Raw genomic sequence first — 18,023 nt, forward strand, 5'->3', positions numbered from 1 at the left:
CAAAGTTGGGTTGGCAGCTGGGTCTATACTACGCAAGCTATGATGTCTTTCACCTTGATATTTTAGCGCGGATGTATACCAGTTTAACTGCACTGTACGGGGCGAGAACGAGATTTTTCAACTCGCGTGATTCGCGTCATTCGCGGAAGCAGAAGCCGCCTCATCATCTCATATCCAGGGCTTCATTCGCGCGATTCGCGCAGCAAGTAGGTCTATTGGCTCTTTGCATTAACATATAAATCACTCACGCTTGACACGCCATTCGCGTTTGGTCTGAACACAACATAACGTTACTGTGAAATTACCGCATCAAACGTGACGTGCTAACATGGATGCAGCTATGAAGCCGCCGCGTTTGCTTAAGGGAATATTAATTTTTAAGAAGCTTCCCAATAGAAACATCGACAAGACTAAGGTTGTTTGCACCTTATGCAATGCGGAATTGGTTTAAAAAAAAAACTCTCTCAACAGGTAGTGGTCTAGCTTTAGTTGAAACCAGTAACTTTGTTTCGAGATCTAATGTATTATGGCTCCTGTATGACATATCACTTGTTGCTCCCTCACTCTTTGTAAATCGCTTTGGATAAAAGCGTCTGCTAAATGACTAAATGTAAATGTACTGTAGGAGCTCTTCCAGTCTCAAGTACCACCTAAACGGAAATCATCCCTTAGCTAATGCGGAAGTAAACACAAGTTCATCTTATTGAACATAATTTAATTTTCATCACCAATTATCATAGTAGAACAGCTTTCTCAAGCAGTTTGTGATGCATTTTGGAAACAGGAGATGAGCCCCTGGTCTAATGCGCCACCTGGCTTGAGAAACCCGTTCTCAAAGACTTACTTTTAGTCATTATTTGGGTAGCACACATATTCTGAATGCCTTCGGCAGAATTCAAATGAGCCATTTTAATCTAGATTAATCTAGATTAATTTTGGAATTAATCTAGATTAATCTAGATTAAAAAAATTAATCTATGCCCACCACTAATATATATATATATATGTCCAACGATAAAAACTTGTGCCCTCTGTGAGAGAAGACAGAAGACATTTGTCACACACCATTGTGAAATATTTTATTATTGTATTTATTATATAATACATTTGTTATTGTAAACTGACAATAAACAATTTTTACACAAAATGTTTAATTGACTTAATGGTTATTTATAAATAGACATTTGATCATTGTTAATTAATTTTACTATCTATTTATATTTAAAAATAGTTTTGCATTTATTGCGTTTTCATTTAGTTTTTTTCCTGAAAATTCTGTCATCATTTACTCACCCTCGAGTTGTTCCAAATCTGTTTCTTTCTTTGCTCTGATGAAAAAAGTAAAAGATATTTAGAAGAATGCTTGTAACCAAACAGTTCTTGGTAACTATTGACTAGTAGCAATAGAATATTTTGAAGAATAGGAAAGCAAACAGTTCTGGGACGCTTTTGACTACTATTGTAAATTTTCCTACTATGGTAGTCAAAGGTGGCCAAGAACTGTTTGGTGAAAAGCATTCTTCCACATATCTTTCTCTATGTACATAAACATTTTTTAAAAAGATTTGGAACAACTCGAGGGTGCGTAAATGACGACTGAATTTTCAGTTTCTTTTAAATATAAAAACTAAATAAAAATGGAATAAATGCAAAATGATGACAGATTTTTGTTATTTGGGTGAACTGTCCTTTTAATTTAAGTAAATCAAACCATATATAAAACAACTTTGTCCAAAAAAAAAAAGAGACTTGCTATTTTCTGTTAATAATAATGATAGTGTGAGGTATAGGAGTAATGAACTACAAGGACAAAACAGCCCCCTCCCATTGACCATTCTAGAAAATGCCTCAGGACTCAATCCACTCTTACCATGTTGAAATGTAAGAGGATGTTACCATTGACCTTTTGAGGAGTAGAAGGTCCAGTTATATTTGTCATATAGCCGTCCCCTCAGCGCCCTTATCCCAATGACCTTTTCAACGGGCTGTTTAATAGTCTGATAAACTGCAGCATTAGAATTACTGGTGGCTGTGGAATCATTTAAAAATGATTAAGAGGGGGTCAAATAAAAGCTGTATGATCTTCACAGTGTGACACCCAAACCTTTATTTAGTGCCCATTGCTTAAAATAGATACATGCTTGTAAATGTTATCACTCGGTTGACTTCTACATTGTAAAATTGACATTGATCATTTACACACTTCATTACCAACACGCTGTCTGATCTTGCAAAAAAAGCAAAATCAAAACGCCATGATGAAGGATCTGCTTGTCTTTTCGAAGAATAGCGAGTAGAGGAGTTTTATTGGCATTCACGCCAGCATACATTCACAAAAAATCCTTTGTCTCTTTTGTAAGAAATAAAGGCATTGCTGCAAGTTACTGTGTTTTGACTACAAATCACCCAGTTCCTTTCTTATTACCTAAATGGGTTCTGTCTTCCAGAGGAAATCCATAAATAAGCCCTCTTGTTTTGGTTGTAAATGTTGCTACTAAAAATGTACAAGGGAATTGCTTGAGTGATCGCAGTGATTTCAAGTAAAGACAATTTGTCCAGCCTCAGAACGAATATGCTTGTAGACATCCTTGTAATTCATTTGTCGAGGTACTTGAAGGTGCTTTACAGTATCCTTGGTTGAAAGCACGGCTTAATTGACATTGGATGCCTGAACATGAGAAATTATGCATCACTTCTAAAGCAACATCTATCTAAACCCCAAAGCCCAAGCATATTATTGACGTCTTCCTTTATCGTCTTATTCTGTTCTGGTTGAGGAATAGTTCACTCCGAAATTAAACCTTTTTCATCATACTCACCCTCTTGTCAACCCAAACCTGTATGACTTTCTTTTGCAGAACACAAAAGAAGATATTTAGAAGAACGTTGGTTACCGAGCAACACTGGTCCCTATTGACTTCCACTGTATAAACAGATCAGAAAAGGACCAAGTTCTAGTTGATATCTATAATCTTGTGAATGTAAATGCGGTAAGTTCGGTAAAGACACTTCAAAGTTTGAATCATCAGAATCAGATGTTAATTCATGATCCGAGTTGGTGACTTATCTTCAGCAGAGAAGTGACTCCAACCTACAGACGAAGTTTTCAGTCTGCAAATGACAGCTCATCGGTCAATGCTTTCCTTCTCATCAGTTTTAGAATCTGTTTAACTGGCACTGATGAAGAAGCGCTCATCAATCAGGCAGCCCCTGAGCCTTTCTGTCTTAACAATTCATTTTAATCTTGGACGGAAGCCATCAAAGTCACTTTCTTAGAGGCCTAATGGGCAAACAACTTTGCTTCGATCGGCACAAGTCCTTTTTTACAGGTAGAAGTGTTCTGATGTCATCGCAGCAAGATAATTAAGAAACCAAATTTCTTTCAAGGGCATATATGCTGTCTAAAACATTCTGAGGACACATCAAATATGTAGTAAGCAATTTCTGAGACATTTTTAATGGTGCAGTGTATGAAAATGTGCAGCATCTAGCGCTTGGGTATAACTTTAGAACAAAAAGAAACTTTTAACAAAAATCTGAAAACCTGCCTCATATTCATATGGTTTAAAATATTTTGACTCAAATTTTAAGAACACATTGACATAATTATGTACAACCTTGTTTACTATGCGATGGTTGATGCATGTCAGCGGCAAACAGGTGTGCATTTTGCATTTTTGTTTAAAACACTTAGGTAGAGGTTAGCGATTTCACAAAGTTAATGCATGTCGTGTCACAAGCTGCATGATTTAGCTCCTTTCAAGAATATATTTGTGAATCCAAACTCTCCACCGGTACACTGCCATAGATTATTCATATCCATCCAAGGTACTGTAGCCTGAATTATGTTTATCATCTCTGAAAGCACATTGAGCGGAACATACTGGCTCGAGTCAGACTCTGAAATAGATTTTTGTAAATAATGCATGTTTTCATCTAGCTGATGTACGCAGTTCTCATACAGACCTGAGTGTGTTACTTTTCTGTAATTGTATTGGATCGAAAATGAAGTCGTTCATTCTCTGTGACATTCAGCTAAGGCAGCTGTCATTTGAATTTGTGGCAGAGATGCTCAGGTTTTTAAATCAAACACTTAATTATTATTTTTGAGTTGCAGAAGACGAATAAAGCATGATGTGAATATACAAAGAGTTTTTTTATAAAACATGATATCAATTAAAATACATATTATAGATATATACGCAATAGATTGAATATATATAACACACGACATGACTGATTTTAGAGTGAAAGTATGAAGAGATGTATATACACCGACAAATATGGAATGGAACACAGCTGAAACACAATAAGTTTAAAGAGTGAAGTCATAAGTGTGCATAATTTATCAAACTGCAGAATATTGATGTTTCTGTTATTGCTCACATGAACACAAGGAGTCTCTGTTATATCACTGATGCATTTTAACGCTTACTTTTATTTACTCAGAGAATGCTTAACATCAGAAGATATTGCTGTTCTTACTTTTTATATTTAAAGTTTCGCAATGAGGATAATTTATTACTTTTACATATAGAGAGAAATTTTCGGGTGAAATATGCCTTTAAATTGAACTTAACTAACTATATTTCTTTATAAAAGTCATTAACAGATGGTTTCACAACTTATGTGTAAATAAACACAGGCTTAGTTTGTAAAAAAAAACATGAGACTTGCAAGTGGAAGCATATGTTAACCTGGAGTTACACTTCCGGCAAAATATGATGGCATATTATACTGTTAGTACAAAGTCTGTCCTTCAAAACATTGATTCTGCCAACATGAGAAGAATGCGGCTGGCAATTGTACAGTATGTATGGTATTACAAAATAAGGAATGTTTGGTAACAAAAGCCATCAAGGTCCAAACAGATGGGAAAAAGTAAAGAAATTGACAATAATTTTCTTGAAACTCGAAACTGTTTGTTCTGTTCCTCATCTGTAAATCCTATTTAGCATCTGCTAAAAACGTAATGCAATGTACGCTTGCCAGATCTGACAAAGCAAACTTAGTTTTAAGATTTGTATGTAAGCTAAAGTACCCCCTTGAACCAAAATAAATTAAATCAGATTAATAGGTTTAGCCTTTATGTGCAATGAAAATAACTTTTTATACCAAACTACGAAATGGACTTTTTTGTCAGTGATGCTATCATCCCTTTTATCTGACCTGTATCAGGTCTTCAAGCTGATGAGTTGTGTTTGATTGGCGTAACATCTAAAATATGAAGTGCTGCTGTGCCTCCAGGAACACGGTTGTGAAACACTGAGATAAATGATACACAACAAATCTGATCTTCAGATAGCTGGCAGTTTGATTGTCAGTGTGCAAGGGCAGATTCCAAATTACAGTAACAGATAGCACAATCCTCACCCGCCAGACTGCTACTTTCATGTTTTATTTACGGAGAATGTCCAACAGCTATGGCAAGACCTGATGCATCAACCTTCCAGGCTCAGGTGCACATTAAACATTCTAATGCACTAAAGAGCCAAATATCCCTGCGTGGATCTAATGAATATTCATGTGCGGTTCATCATGCTCCGCCCCCCAGGGGGTGGGGTGCGGTACAGGAGCATTAATGAAGGTTGCGGAAAATAATAACATATCTTTTTGTCAATAAGCGAATTTTTGAAATGTGCTACAGTTACTGAGAGTGTGTGCTTGTGTGTGCGTCTGGTGAGGGACAGGGAGGCAATTAAGTGAGCATCAGTGTGTGTCATGGCCTTAATGAGACCTTCCCTTTTATATTCCTGAGGCAAGCTGTCACTCCACGGGTATCCGGTCTCATTTGTCTAATTGCACTCTTGTGTTAAGCTTAAAAACAGACTCATCGTTGCTTTCCTAGGAATGGAATTCTTCCTTTTTTACTTTTGATTTTATTAAGATTTATTTAATTAAGAAATTTCCGATTCTTAAAGAAAAATATGACTTTCATTTGTGGAAGTTGCGATTGACTGAAAGATTATGAGGGCACATGAATAAAAACACGACATGCCCGGATACATCACTTATGAAACACTACAATGTTCCTTAAGAATTACATTTTCATTTCATTGTGTCATCATCATATTTGTGTGAGAAAATAATGCGTGTTTGTCTGTACCGGTCCATAGCATCCCAAGTCTTTGCAATTCTGGTACATCCGATCCAAAGTAATAGCAGACTTCTCTTCAACAAACTGCATGAATTTAGGTGAGGGCAGTCATTTCTTACTGTGAAAATCGGGTCTAGTCCTACATGAGCTCCCAAGAGGGCTATTTCTATAGGCAGCCTGAAGGGAAAGTGTGAGGAAGTCACACTGATGGAGAAACTTGTTTTGTGTGGCTGCATAAGGAACTGAAAATGTACACCTGTAGTAGACACGGATAATGAATGGCACTGCATTTAAATATAGCAACAGAATAAGCTTAATAACACCTCTAGAACAGAAGAACTTCTGTTTTCTTCAGATATTTTCCTCTGTATTTGCTAGGATGGATGTTAAGAAAGCGAGAGATGATATTTTATAACAATGCATTTTTACACAACTGGAAAACTTGTTACAGATATTTTGCCACAATTTCTCGTTTTTGCATCAACTCCTAGCTCTCTATTCATTTTCAGGTAAATTTCAGGTCAAATTAATAGTTTGTGTGCATTTATTTACTTATGTAGCGGGGGAAGTGCATTAAGGGGGATAATATGTAGCCAGCCGGTCATTATTGCAAAATAAAACTCTTTAAGATGATGCAAGACCCTCTGCTTTGCATCAGGATGGAAAACTACTTGTCCACACATAGCTGACTGTACATTTTCTCTGTAGTATTTTACAATAAGGTTGCGCTTTAGTTGAACATTAGTAAATGCATTAGCTAACAGCATTTATTATTCTTTAGTAATGTTAGGCCATGTTCACACTTGACTTCTTTTTTGAAGCTGCTAGTGTCTGTATTACATTATAATCCTATGGAGTAAAGGAGCGTTTTTTTAAACACCAGCGCCAGTGTCTTTTAGCGCCAGCGAACTTTTCTGAAAAATCTACGTAAAGCACCTTTTTCACAGCTAGCCGATGACAGAGACCTGTTGTTTCCATAACAACATTCTAGGAACGTGATTGGTCGAGAATGCTCAAGCTTGAAAAAGTAAAATGTCAGCCGAAATTCCCTTTGAAGAATATTTTTGTATAAATGCAAGTTTAATTTTCACTTTCAATAACTTCTGATTGTATTTCTAGCGAGAAATTAGTAACGCGTCATTAAATATGTGATTGGTTATTGCAGGGACGCTCGCTTGTTTTAATTCTAGACTTCCATTACACTGCCTATGAAGCCAGTCTCTCTAAACTGCCTTTGTGAACAAATGCTATTAATATGAACCAAATTATGACTCCGAAGAACAAAATCAATGAGGGGAGTAGTAATCTGGCGGGGAGTCAAAATTCGGCACAACACCGCCTGCTATTTGTAACCACAAAGCTTTGAGCGTTTTTTTTTTACTAAAAAAGCGCCATTGTCAACTTTTTCCGTGACAAAAAAGAAGTCAAACGTGAACATGGCCTTAGTTTACTTTGCATTAAATGATGTTAACAGACATAAAGGCCAGCAAGAAAAGATCATTATCTTCTTGTCAGGATGACGGAAGTAGATCTTGAAAAGTGCAAAGCAGGCGGTGAGTAGTTTGGCAGCGGCAGGGGCCGTAGGGATGATCTGTATGGCCGTATCAGCACAACCTCTTTCTCTTCTGCGCTTTGAAGGAAATTCATTAATAATCCTTTTCCTGTGTCCTGAAACCAGATCACAGGTGTTTAACATAGCACCCAACGACCAGCACCAGCATCTCCAGGCCAGATATCATCCATCTTCCATGTTCAGTTCTGAAGGCCTCGCCAACCCCCTGCTAAGGATATTGAAAAGTGGTGCTCTAAAGATACCAAAAGTGAAAAAAGAACAGTTGTTCCAGCAAAAATAAGAAGGAATAAAATAAAAAAGAATAAGAAAGTTGTTTGGTATTAGCCGAAACTGCTAAGCAAAGTCCATGTGGCACCTGCAGAACTAGGGCCTAATCTTTCTAAATGACGGTTAAATAAGTAATCATGTATTTTGAAATTCTACCTCTAATATTTTATTATACCCTTTTAGATCAAATGAAGGCTAATATTAAAATATAATATTGACTTAAGTGTCACAATATACCAGCATTGACAATAATTGATATTAAAAAGCATTATAATTGACAAACGAAAACAAAACAACTGAAAGCATTGTTTATTTACGAAACAAGAATAGGCATGGAATCGTTACCGTGGACTCTTGGCAATAATGTGAAAATCTGGTATCGTGGCAACCCTATATTGACAATATTATTTGACACGATGAGACGTGTCCATATGTCCAAGCCTCCAAAAATTCAAATCCATAACAACTCATGTCACCTCCATGTGTATTACAGACAAATATAATCAAATATCACTGTAAAAACACTTAAGGAATGATATATTTTGGGTGTTGTTTATCAAGCATTGATAACCTAGATTAACTTCAGGTTCACTCATGTTGCATAACATTTTAAAAGTGTTATAAAGCTGAACAAAAAAACAGTTCCATTGGGAGACGTTGCACATTTTAGGCTGACAGATGCATCTAGTCACTGCCAGTTGGGTATATCATTCCTAAGGGAAATGTCTCCAGCTGTGCCCTGAGGTTAGCACATCCTCTTAAATTCTGTTCAGTTACTGGTGGGTAATACAGGGGTAATTAGAATGTTCTGCGAAACCACTGCCACACTGTTGGATTGAGAGGGGAGGGTGAGCCAGTGATAAAATATCAATTTAGTATCATTTTCCCACCTTTGTGCACCTCCAAATCTGTCACAATATGACACAAATTGAAGTATTAATCATGGTAACTGAGGTTATTATAATATCAGTTTAATTCAAATCAAACTTACCAGCCACATCTCACAGAAATGCATAACTATTTTACAAGGTGGCGAATACGTATTAAAACGTACGATGTGAGTCGAACACAAAGTTGTGATTATTAGAAAAATGCCACAGTGAAGCCCCTCCCCTAACCCCACCTGTGTGAAGGCAAATTGACCAAAGACATTTAGCCAACTAGTAAAATAGTTGCAGATTTTTTGAGATTGTTAAAATTTCCAGTCCAGTACTGATTTTTATTATATGTTCAATATTTAGTTCATGTTTACTCTCTATACATGTATAGAATAATTCTCTTGTGTTACACATTTATTAACATACTGTGTTTCTTGAGTGTGAACATGGCAAAGGGACAGAAGAAAAGATAATAGTAGCACTGGAGGTCAAGAAACTTTGTATTTATTTCAGATTGACAAATATCGTTCTCCTCTAAAATAAACAGCACAAGTGAACGAGTAAACAAATTCTCCCAAAAATGTCACAGAACCAGTCGAAAAACAGTTTTTAAACAGGAATGTAGTGAACCTATACTGAAATGTAGTGAATGTAGAATGAGAACATACTGAACCTTGGTGTGACAAGTAAAACGCATGCAATGAACCAGAAATAGTCATGGAAGTGACAGTGACATGTGTTATTTTAAGTATTTACAAAAATAAATCCACCCAATAGTAGCATGCATGTACTGTGACAGGCCATGAGACAACATTCCTGTAATCTGCCCTCAACTTTAGGAAAAACTATGGAATGCAACTGTGTATGGATTTTATTACAGAATGTGAAACTCGGCCAAAATCTAAACAAATCTGGTATCCAAGAACTGAAAAAAAAAATATAGAAAAAAGCAGAATCTCGAAAATTGTACATATAAAAATTTTTCATTAAACGTCATTTATTAATATAAATTTACACATACTGTACGTATACAAATTCACTGTATGTATTGACGTCTACATGTGATTTCCAGTGTTAAGGCACATAACATATATACCACAACGTATAAAACTGTTCTTCGGGTTTAGCATAATCCTCACTTTATCGCATACAAATGTTGCTTATTATCGGAATCTGAATATAAAACTATAAATAATTTCAGCATACCTCCAAGATGCTTAGAACATTTAAATTCAGACTAGACAAGAAATATTACTCCCTCCTATTGCGCGCCTCGCAGCTAAAACACGAGCTGTGCAAAAGTTCAACAAGGCACAAAGGGACAAAGTACATGTGTGCTTTATATAAGCGTCTTTAGGGTTTTACTGTAGTATTCAGGCACACTCTGAGACACACCAAGCTTAATACTGTATCGCCCTCTCCGTAACCCTATACACAACTCCGCCCAAAAAGTTTGAGGTTTTATGTGTTTGTTTATAAACGTGACAAGCTATGAATTTGATTATTTTTGGTCGGAACAAATTCTGTTCGCCCCATTCATTGTTTAATGAGAACAGTGGATCTCATAATCCTCCGGGCAGGCTGTTCATAAATCAGCGATTTCAATAGCGACTACCCAAATGAGATCCCGAACGAACAGATTGGCGAGGCCTCAAGGTTACGCGAGTACAGCATGACAAATCTTCTCATAAAAACTATTTTAGCATCTCTCTAGGGAACTCTATAATACGCCACACCCCTGACATTTGCACGATCGTGGAATATTCACGCGCCGAACAGAAGCGTTAACGCCCGCGTGCTCGCATGAAACATTCATTACACATATATTACCGCTTAAAAGGAATGAGAAATCGCACAGTCACGCTTTCGTCCATTAACTCCCTTCATTGCCTCGGAATAGACAGTAATCAAAACGGAATGTTTTCATGAAACTATTCTGGTGTTTCCTGAGGGCGACTCATAAACGCATACCATACGTAATGCTTCCTGTAATGAAAAAAATAGGACCAATTTGGGTACAGTAACAACACAGGCGGTGACTGCACAAAGAGAATGAATAATGAAGCAACAGCCCCGCGCAAATTATCACTGAATGATGAAATCAGCCCGAGCTGCTGGTTACAGTACAAACGCTCTAGAAGAGATTCCAGCAATCTTTGGTCAAGGAATAGTTATACAGATATTGTAAACGGAGCAGAAAAGTACAATCTTAGAAGATAACAGGAGATGCATATACATTTAAACAGAAGAGGCCGTAACACAGGCCAGGAGCAATAAGCCAGATGGGGTCAAGTAGAGAAATCAGCATTTCCCAGAATCCCCCATAATCTCCATGTAGCATATAGACATATAGACTGTTTTTATCTAAAGCACTCTTAAGTGTGAATGAATATAACTTAAAAAGGCGAAAAGTGAACTCCTATCCTGCAGGAACGCTTTGAACACAAAAGCAGCACAAAAAACTACACACACAAATAATATCTGAACAGGCAAATGCAGCAAGCACCATATCTATCATAAACGAAAAGGTAGAGCCAGCTGTGCTTTAAGGCGCTAAAGACAACGCGCAGGTACGGCAATGTCTGTAATCCTGCATGTGTCTGAATGAGAGATCTTTAAGAGCTTTAACCTAATCTGGACATGAAATGCAGCGGAGTGCCATGTGTTGTCCTCCATTAACCAAAAATCTCTGTATTCACCCAATCAACTTGCTAGGCACTAACGCAAGTCATTTGGGGTGGGTAAGGTAAAGGCAAATGTGAGGAATTTTCACATACTAATGCCTTCACTAATACTTGATATGATCTAATGGTCAATAAAGGGAAAAACTACAACGCGAGTCATGCGAAAAGGGATAGTCGTCCAAAAATGTTAATTCTGTCCTCCTTTATTTAACCTCATGTCATTTAAAACCTGTATACGACTCATTCTTCTGTCGAACACATTTGAAAAATGTCCATGGGAATGGACGACTTCCAATGGAAGTCAATGGGGGCCTATGTTGTTTGGTTAGTGACTTTTTCCAAAATATCTTCTTTTGTGTTCTGGCGAAGAAAGGAAGTCAGACAGGTTTGTAATGACGATGGTGAGTAAATGATGACACAGTTTTATTTTTGGGGAAACTATCCCTTTAAATAACAGCCATCTTAACTCCGTATGTTAGACAATGTAAAAATGAACACTAATATCAAATAGATCTGTAAAGTGGCAAACTCTACGATGACTAATTTGACAAAATGTTAAAACATTATCTTGCCGGATTATCTGTGTAAATGACATATAGATGACACCAAAAGATTCAAATTGCAAGTGAGTGAGTGTATGGTTGGCCACTTTAAATTCTTTGCTGTGGGAACGTTTTTAAATAAGTTTTTTTTTAATCCATTAATCTGTATATGTGAATTGATACATTAACTATCAAACCTGTAGTTAAGGTAGCTTTTATTCGCAAAAGACTCGATGCGACTGCAGTTAAAAAAATTAATTAGACTTTACTGTAAAATAATTTCCCCACTGACATTTAAGGGTACTGTTTTGGGATGCGGAACTCTATAAACACTGATGTGAACATAGTGCTATCAGAGATGTCTGATGGTAGGGAGGGGAAGGCTCTTTAAAGTCCGCCAGGACATCCAGGTCCAAATAAACAGAAAACGGAATGTCTCTGCACTGCGTCTGCCTCGAAAAGCAAACCTCCCCCACTTCTGAGATGGTTTATACAAAACTAAATTACAAAACAATCATAACACAACAGAAGACCAACCAGTTTGCATATGCTGGCCACTCTCGAAAAAAAAACTTTATTCTAAACTTTATACATCTAAAATATATATATATAGTACCAACCTATATCTTTATAAAACCATCATGAAAATAATAATATATCTTAAAGCTAACGTGCAAATTTGAAACAGTGTAACGGGTAGAAAGTATCATAGAAATGTCGTTTTGACTGAATGTTCTTGGTTATGTTGCGTGTCCCCACCCCCTTTCGGCAGGAGGGAATTTTGGTTTGAACCGTCCTCGTCCTCCACCTTCTGTTCTAACAGACAGCTGCTGGGTGGCGACAGGAGCTGTATGCTCTCAGTTTGACAAAGCAGCGGTGTGGAAGTGAGCAGACGAACCTGACAGAGGTCAACTGGGCTCAGCATGGCCTCCAAAACTGTTCTGGAGGCTGGAGGATCTTTGGTGTACGACGCTTCCATCGCACAGTCTAAATTTACAGATAGGGGGCTGTCTGAGCCCGGTCTGCAGGTCTCTGCTTTATCCTGTGTTTTAAGGTTGAGTATGACATGGTTCCCAGAGGTCTTTGAGCTTAAAGGCGTGTCCCACATCTCCACAGTCTTTGATGGGATAGGGCTGGCTATAGCTTTCTCCTTCTGTTTGGTGCCACTCACGTGGGCTTGCTTCATCCTAGGCCTGTAGTCTTTCTGGAAAGGCCTGCAAAGAGGAAAGAATAGGGCCGGGGGAGTAAAAAGTGATCCGAGCGAGCCCAGCTTCATCCGACTTTGGCTTAGAAAGAGCCTGCGCATGTCTGCTGGTAGCCTGTCCAGTTGTCTTCCCACTTGGACTGGGTTTGGGAATAGAGAACCTTGACAGGCTCTATAAAAGTATCTGAAATAAACATGTGCAATGTAAAGAACATTTCCATTTGCATTCGGATAATTCATGACCTATGGCATTGCAAGCCTCATGCTCCTTTAAAACCGTTGTGGAGGCCTAAGTATAGTTAAAGGTCCCGTGCATGAAATTTAGCCATATCTAGTGGTGAAGTTGTGAATTGCAACCAACGGCTCACTCCACCCTTCTCCCCTCCCTTTCAAACCACTTAGATGGCTGACACAGAACTAAGATGTCTTTACGTTTTCGCTTTGTTGTAGAAGGAGATAAAGTATATTCGAAACGAGCTCTGTAGAGCAGTTTGTCCATTTAGGGCTACTGTAGAAACAACATGGAGAAATCCATGTAAGGGGACCCGCAATGTATGTAGATAGAAATAGCTCACTCTAAAGTAATAAAAATACAACGCTTCATTATGTAAGGTCTTTATGCACCTCTGAAGACAGTTATGTTTATTGCATTTCTGTCAATAGATCATCCAAAAAAGTACAAAATGTGAAAAAACCTGAACTGGATCAAATAGTTGCAAAAGTCTACTAATGGTTCTATATACCTGGGAAGAAGAGCAGCCATAGGTGTGACAACACACAGCAGGTAGAACATAGGATCTCCCAGCAGCCTCTGCATGGTCCAGTAAGCGTTCGAGGGAGAGAAACAAGTTGGGCAGGATGCATTGTAGAACAGAGCGACAGTAAAGAAGAGAGATATACTGAAGCCAATCGAGACCCAGTTCATCCATGTCTGTGAAAAAAAAACAAAAGAGTAAACCCAGAGCTGCTAAAACGCAAGGATTATTTGACCAATTGATATTGCACAATAAAACTAATCTCTTTCTCAAATCTGTATATATTTTTGTTGTTCTGATGAACACAGAAAGATACTTAAAAGGTATTTTGAAGATTGTAGGAAAGCAAAATGTTCTGGGGCACTTTGGACTACCATCGTCATTTTTCCTACTATGTCCAAGAACTGTTTGGTTACAAGCATGCATCCAAATACAGATTTGGAACAACTCGTAACAGATGAAAGAATTGTTATTTCTTGGTGAACTGTCCCTTTAACAACGCACAGAACTCCACGTTGGCTTCACCCCAGACGACCTAGAAGAAGTTTTACACCCTTTCCTCTACAACGTGTTCATTTTCCTAAGCAGCATGTGGAACGTTGAACCTGCCATTCCAACTATTGGAAACGTTTACTCTCTACTTGAGCCATTTAGCGTGAAGAACGGCCTCTTCCACACCAGAAGCCATCATCGTGTCCGGAAAGACAGTGGGGTTGCTGAGGGTATTTTTCATGCGGCGAAACTTGTCAGCTGAAAATTTACAGTGCCGGTATAATGGAAAAAGCTCTAATCCAATTCGCCGTCATAAATCTAAAACTGCGTCTCTCTGGAATGAAGGGAAGGAGAGAAGGAACACAGCAGCGCACACACATAACCGCAAACAGTGCGGCCTGCAGTGCAACACCACTGCACGGGACATGCACACAGTCAGCATCAACTATTAGCTTTGGCCACACTGAGTGCGTCGGCCGCGTGATCACAACCGTGGTGCACGAGGGGCATGAGAACGGTGAGCCAAGCCGGCCTTCACGTCCTGTCAGTCTGATGTATGGCCCCCGATGGTGAAGTGTCTCCAGATTCAGGCCAATCAGCCAGACTCCCCTTGCAAGAGTCACCAGTCTTGTCTGCACCTCACTCTTTGGGTTCATTTTACAACTTTAGAAAGAGGAACTGCTCACAAATATGTGAGAAATGGGTTTCTGATTTGAAGAAAGTCACAGCACTTCATCATTTCCGACATCAAACCTTGTCAGTCGGATTGTGTGCTTGACAAATATTGTACTGATACGTGATGTGACATTTGAGGAGATTGTTTCAGCGGACGTTAAATGACATTTAGCTATACAGAATAGAGTAAACAACCCGCCATAGTCTGTATGCTGAAATATGACTGTGCTATGCAGGTAATAGCAATACAACAGACTTGCCTAACATATTATTAGTCAAGCAGCCATTTATCATCCTATTACATCATATTTTATTTCTCGCAAATGTATCTCTCACCATGCTTCAGAGGTCACAAAACATCCCCATTATTTATTTTGATTTATGTGCGCTTTCGTATTTCCTACAGTTCAACTCCGACACTGACATTTTGGAGACAACGTAGCTTCGCACGTATAGAATCGTGACATGTATTAGTCGGTTGATCTTTACTTTCAAGCCTTAGCTAAACATTGGTTGCTATACATTCAGTCACGGACAAAATTAAGAGAGAGAAACAAACTTCAAGAGTGACATTAAGTTATCCGACAGCAATGTACTGTACAAGACTAACAGAATGACAAGACTGATAATAACTGTGAAAAAAAACCAAGGTAATCAAATGAAAATGATTTTTTTTACTTTTCCTAAAACGTGTTGAAATATAACTGCTTAAAAGTGAATGTGAACTTGTTTTAGTTGCAGTGTTTGAGGTCAGAGAAAATACAGAGCATGTTTTCAACTAATTTGACCTGTTTCTCCAGTTCTAGATGCAAATCCAATTTTTTTATTGGGTGAAAAATTGTTAGCAATTGAAAAATGATAATTTTATCTAAACACACACCTATAAACCGTAAATTCAGAAAAACTGAAAATCATTTTGAAATGGTCGCTTCATTTTTTCCAAGGCTGTGTAACAATACAATACAACACACTTGGGCCGATGTTTAATAATTCGGTTTATCGTCACAATATATTTGCACAATATTGTTACTATGGGTAATTCAAAATACAACGGATAATTTTAGATAACACATTAGAATAATTCTTAACATTCATCTCAAATCAAAAAAGCTTAAATTCAAGATTCAGAAGCTCTATCGCAAAAAGAATATGTTGCATATAAATATGGTGATAATTCGAAGGCATCGTCTTTACTTATCACAAATGCTTTCCTGCCATTTTAAATTTGTGATCTATAAATTTTTGCCCAGATCCTACATTTTTACCTCTATCCTGTAATGTCTATTGTTCTGTACTTTGTGCATCCTATAGTCGAGTCATCCTCAATAGGCGGACCGTGGGCTCGATCCGGACCTTTGCTTCGTTCCATCCGGACCACGAGACATAGCCAAATAAACTATTTCAAAATGTGACTATTACGGTTGTTTAAATTGAGCCGCACACAACGGAGAATCACATCACACACGTTCTCAGGAACATTTATGTTATTGATCTTTTGCCGCTATATCCTCTCATATCGTTATCTAGTGCCAAACGCACTTCATTTTAAAACTTTCCGCTACACATGCTGCTTCTCTCCCGCCAAAGACACAAAGCATGAAAAGCAGCAGATACGTCAAAATACAGCAATTTTTAAGTATTTGTATCCTTCAGTCTGTTTAGTGTTTGCAGTTTGTCTCAAACCTTTCGTCCAGATTTGTGATATTTTTTTAACCATGACGTTTTTACCTACATCTAGCATTAGCATTATTGATTAGCATGTAAATATTTGTGACCCTGAAAACTCAGGCTAAAGTCTCAAACTAATTAATAATTAGATAAAAAGCATCACAGTTGAATTTCAAGCATTAATTTTAAGATTTCAATCTTTAAAATGGCATTTTCAGTCAATATTGAAGATTTTGTTGTAAACCTATATATTTTCACAGAATATTCATCCTATTGGATGATTTTGTGTAGATTCTGTAGAAAACAGTAAAATGACTTTTGCTGGGTTTTCACAAGCGGGTCACATTTTATAAAGAACAACATTCTAATTGAGAAATGATTTAAACATAGAAGAAGGCTAGTTCTGGTATGAATGGAATGGAAAGGCTAATTTAGTAAGTGACTTTGTTTTCTGGTTATTATGAGAGCATTTTAATTGTTAAATTACATTTGTTGTTTGTATGTTGTCAGCAGCTTTTTTATTTACCAATATTAATTATCAGACTTGATAAGTGGATGTCAAAATACAAAACAAACACACTGATAAAATATCATATCTTATATATATATATATATATATCCATGTGGGCTAAATGGATTAAATGTTTATTATTTGTTATTTTCAAAAAACATGTTGTTTGGACCCCCATTAGGAAGACAGTATAAAGACTGGACCTCTTGGAACTTTAATTGAATACCCCTGCTATAGACTCTTTGCACAATGGGCTGTTTACACTATAAGCAGCACAATCAGAATTAGCCAAACAACATCAACCAGTTATCGTCCAACAGCAGGAAAAAAAATTAGCTGAAAATGATCCCAACTATATCTTAACTTACCCAGGTTTTGGTCTCGATGCCCAAATGGATCAGAATGGTGAACAGGGCCAATGTGGTGATTGGAGTTCCCCATGTAAACAAATCCACATCAGAGTCTACGTAAGCCTGAGAATGTGTAACATACAGACAACTCTTCAATTACAGTAATTACATAACATTGGCAATAAATGTGGTTCTCAACAAGGCTGTCAACAAAAGTGAGACTTGTGCAGTATGATCCTATGATTATTCTATCATAAGCAGTACCATAACTTAGAACAATATCATATCCATATCAAATGATCTTCATTTAAGTCAATTGTGGTCTTT

General features: G+C 37.5%; 1 protein-coding gene across 1 annotated transcript in view; it reads right to left on the minus strand.

The window, feature by feature from the left end:
• Positions 1-9,303: 9,303 nt before the first annotated feature.
• atp10a (ATPase phospholipid transporting 10A) overlaps positions 9,304-18,023 on the minus strand; it is a 63,893-nt gene continuing 55,173 nt past the window's right edge. Inside the window, exons 19-21 of the mRNA XM_056750708.1 lie at positions 17,715-17,819; positions 13,989-14,176; positions 9,304-13,429 (exon numbers count right to left, since the gene is read on the minus strand). Of these exons, the coding sequence (XP_056606686.1) occupies positions 12,748-13,429; positions 13,989-14,176; positions 17,715-17,819 (975 nt within the window). The 3' untranslated portion in view covers positions 9,304-12,747. The remainder of the gene's footprint in view (positions 13,430-13,988; positions 14,177-17,714; positions 17,820-18,023) is intronic.

The sequence above is a fragment of the Triplophysa dalaica genome, chromosome 6, assembly GCF_015846415.1.
Source record: "Triplophysa dalaica isolate WHDGS20190420 chromosome 6, ASM1584641v1, whole genome shotgun sequence".
Lineage (NCBI taxonomy): Eukaryota > Metazoa > Chordata > Actinopteri > Cypriniformes > Nemacheilidae > Triplophysa > Triplophysa dalaica.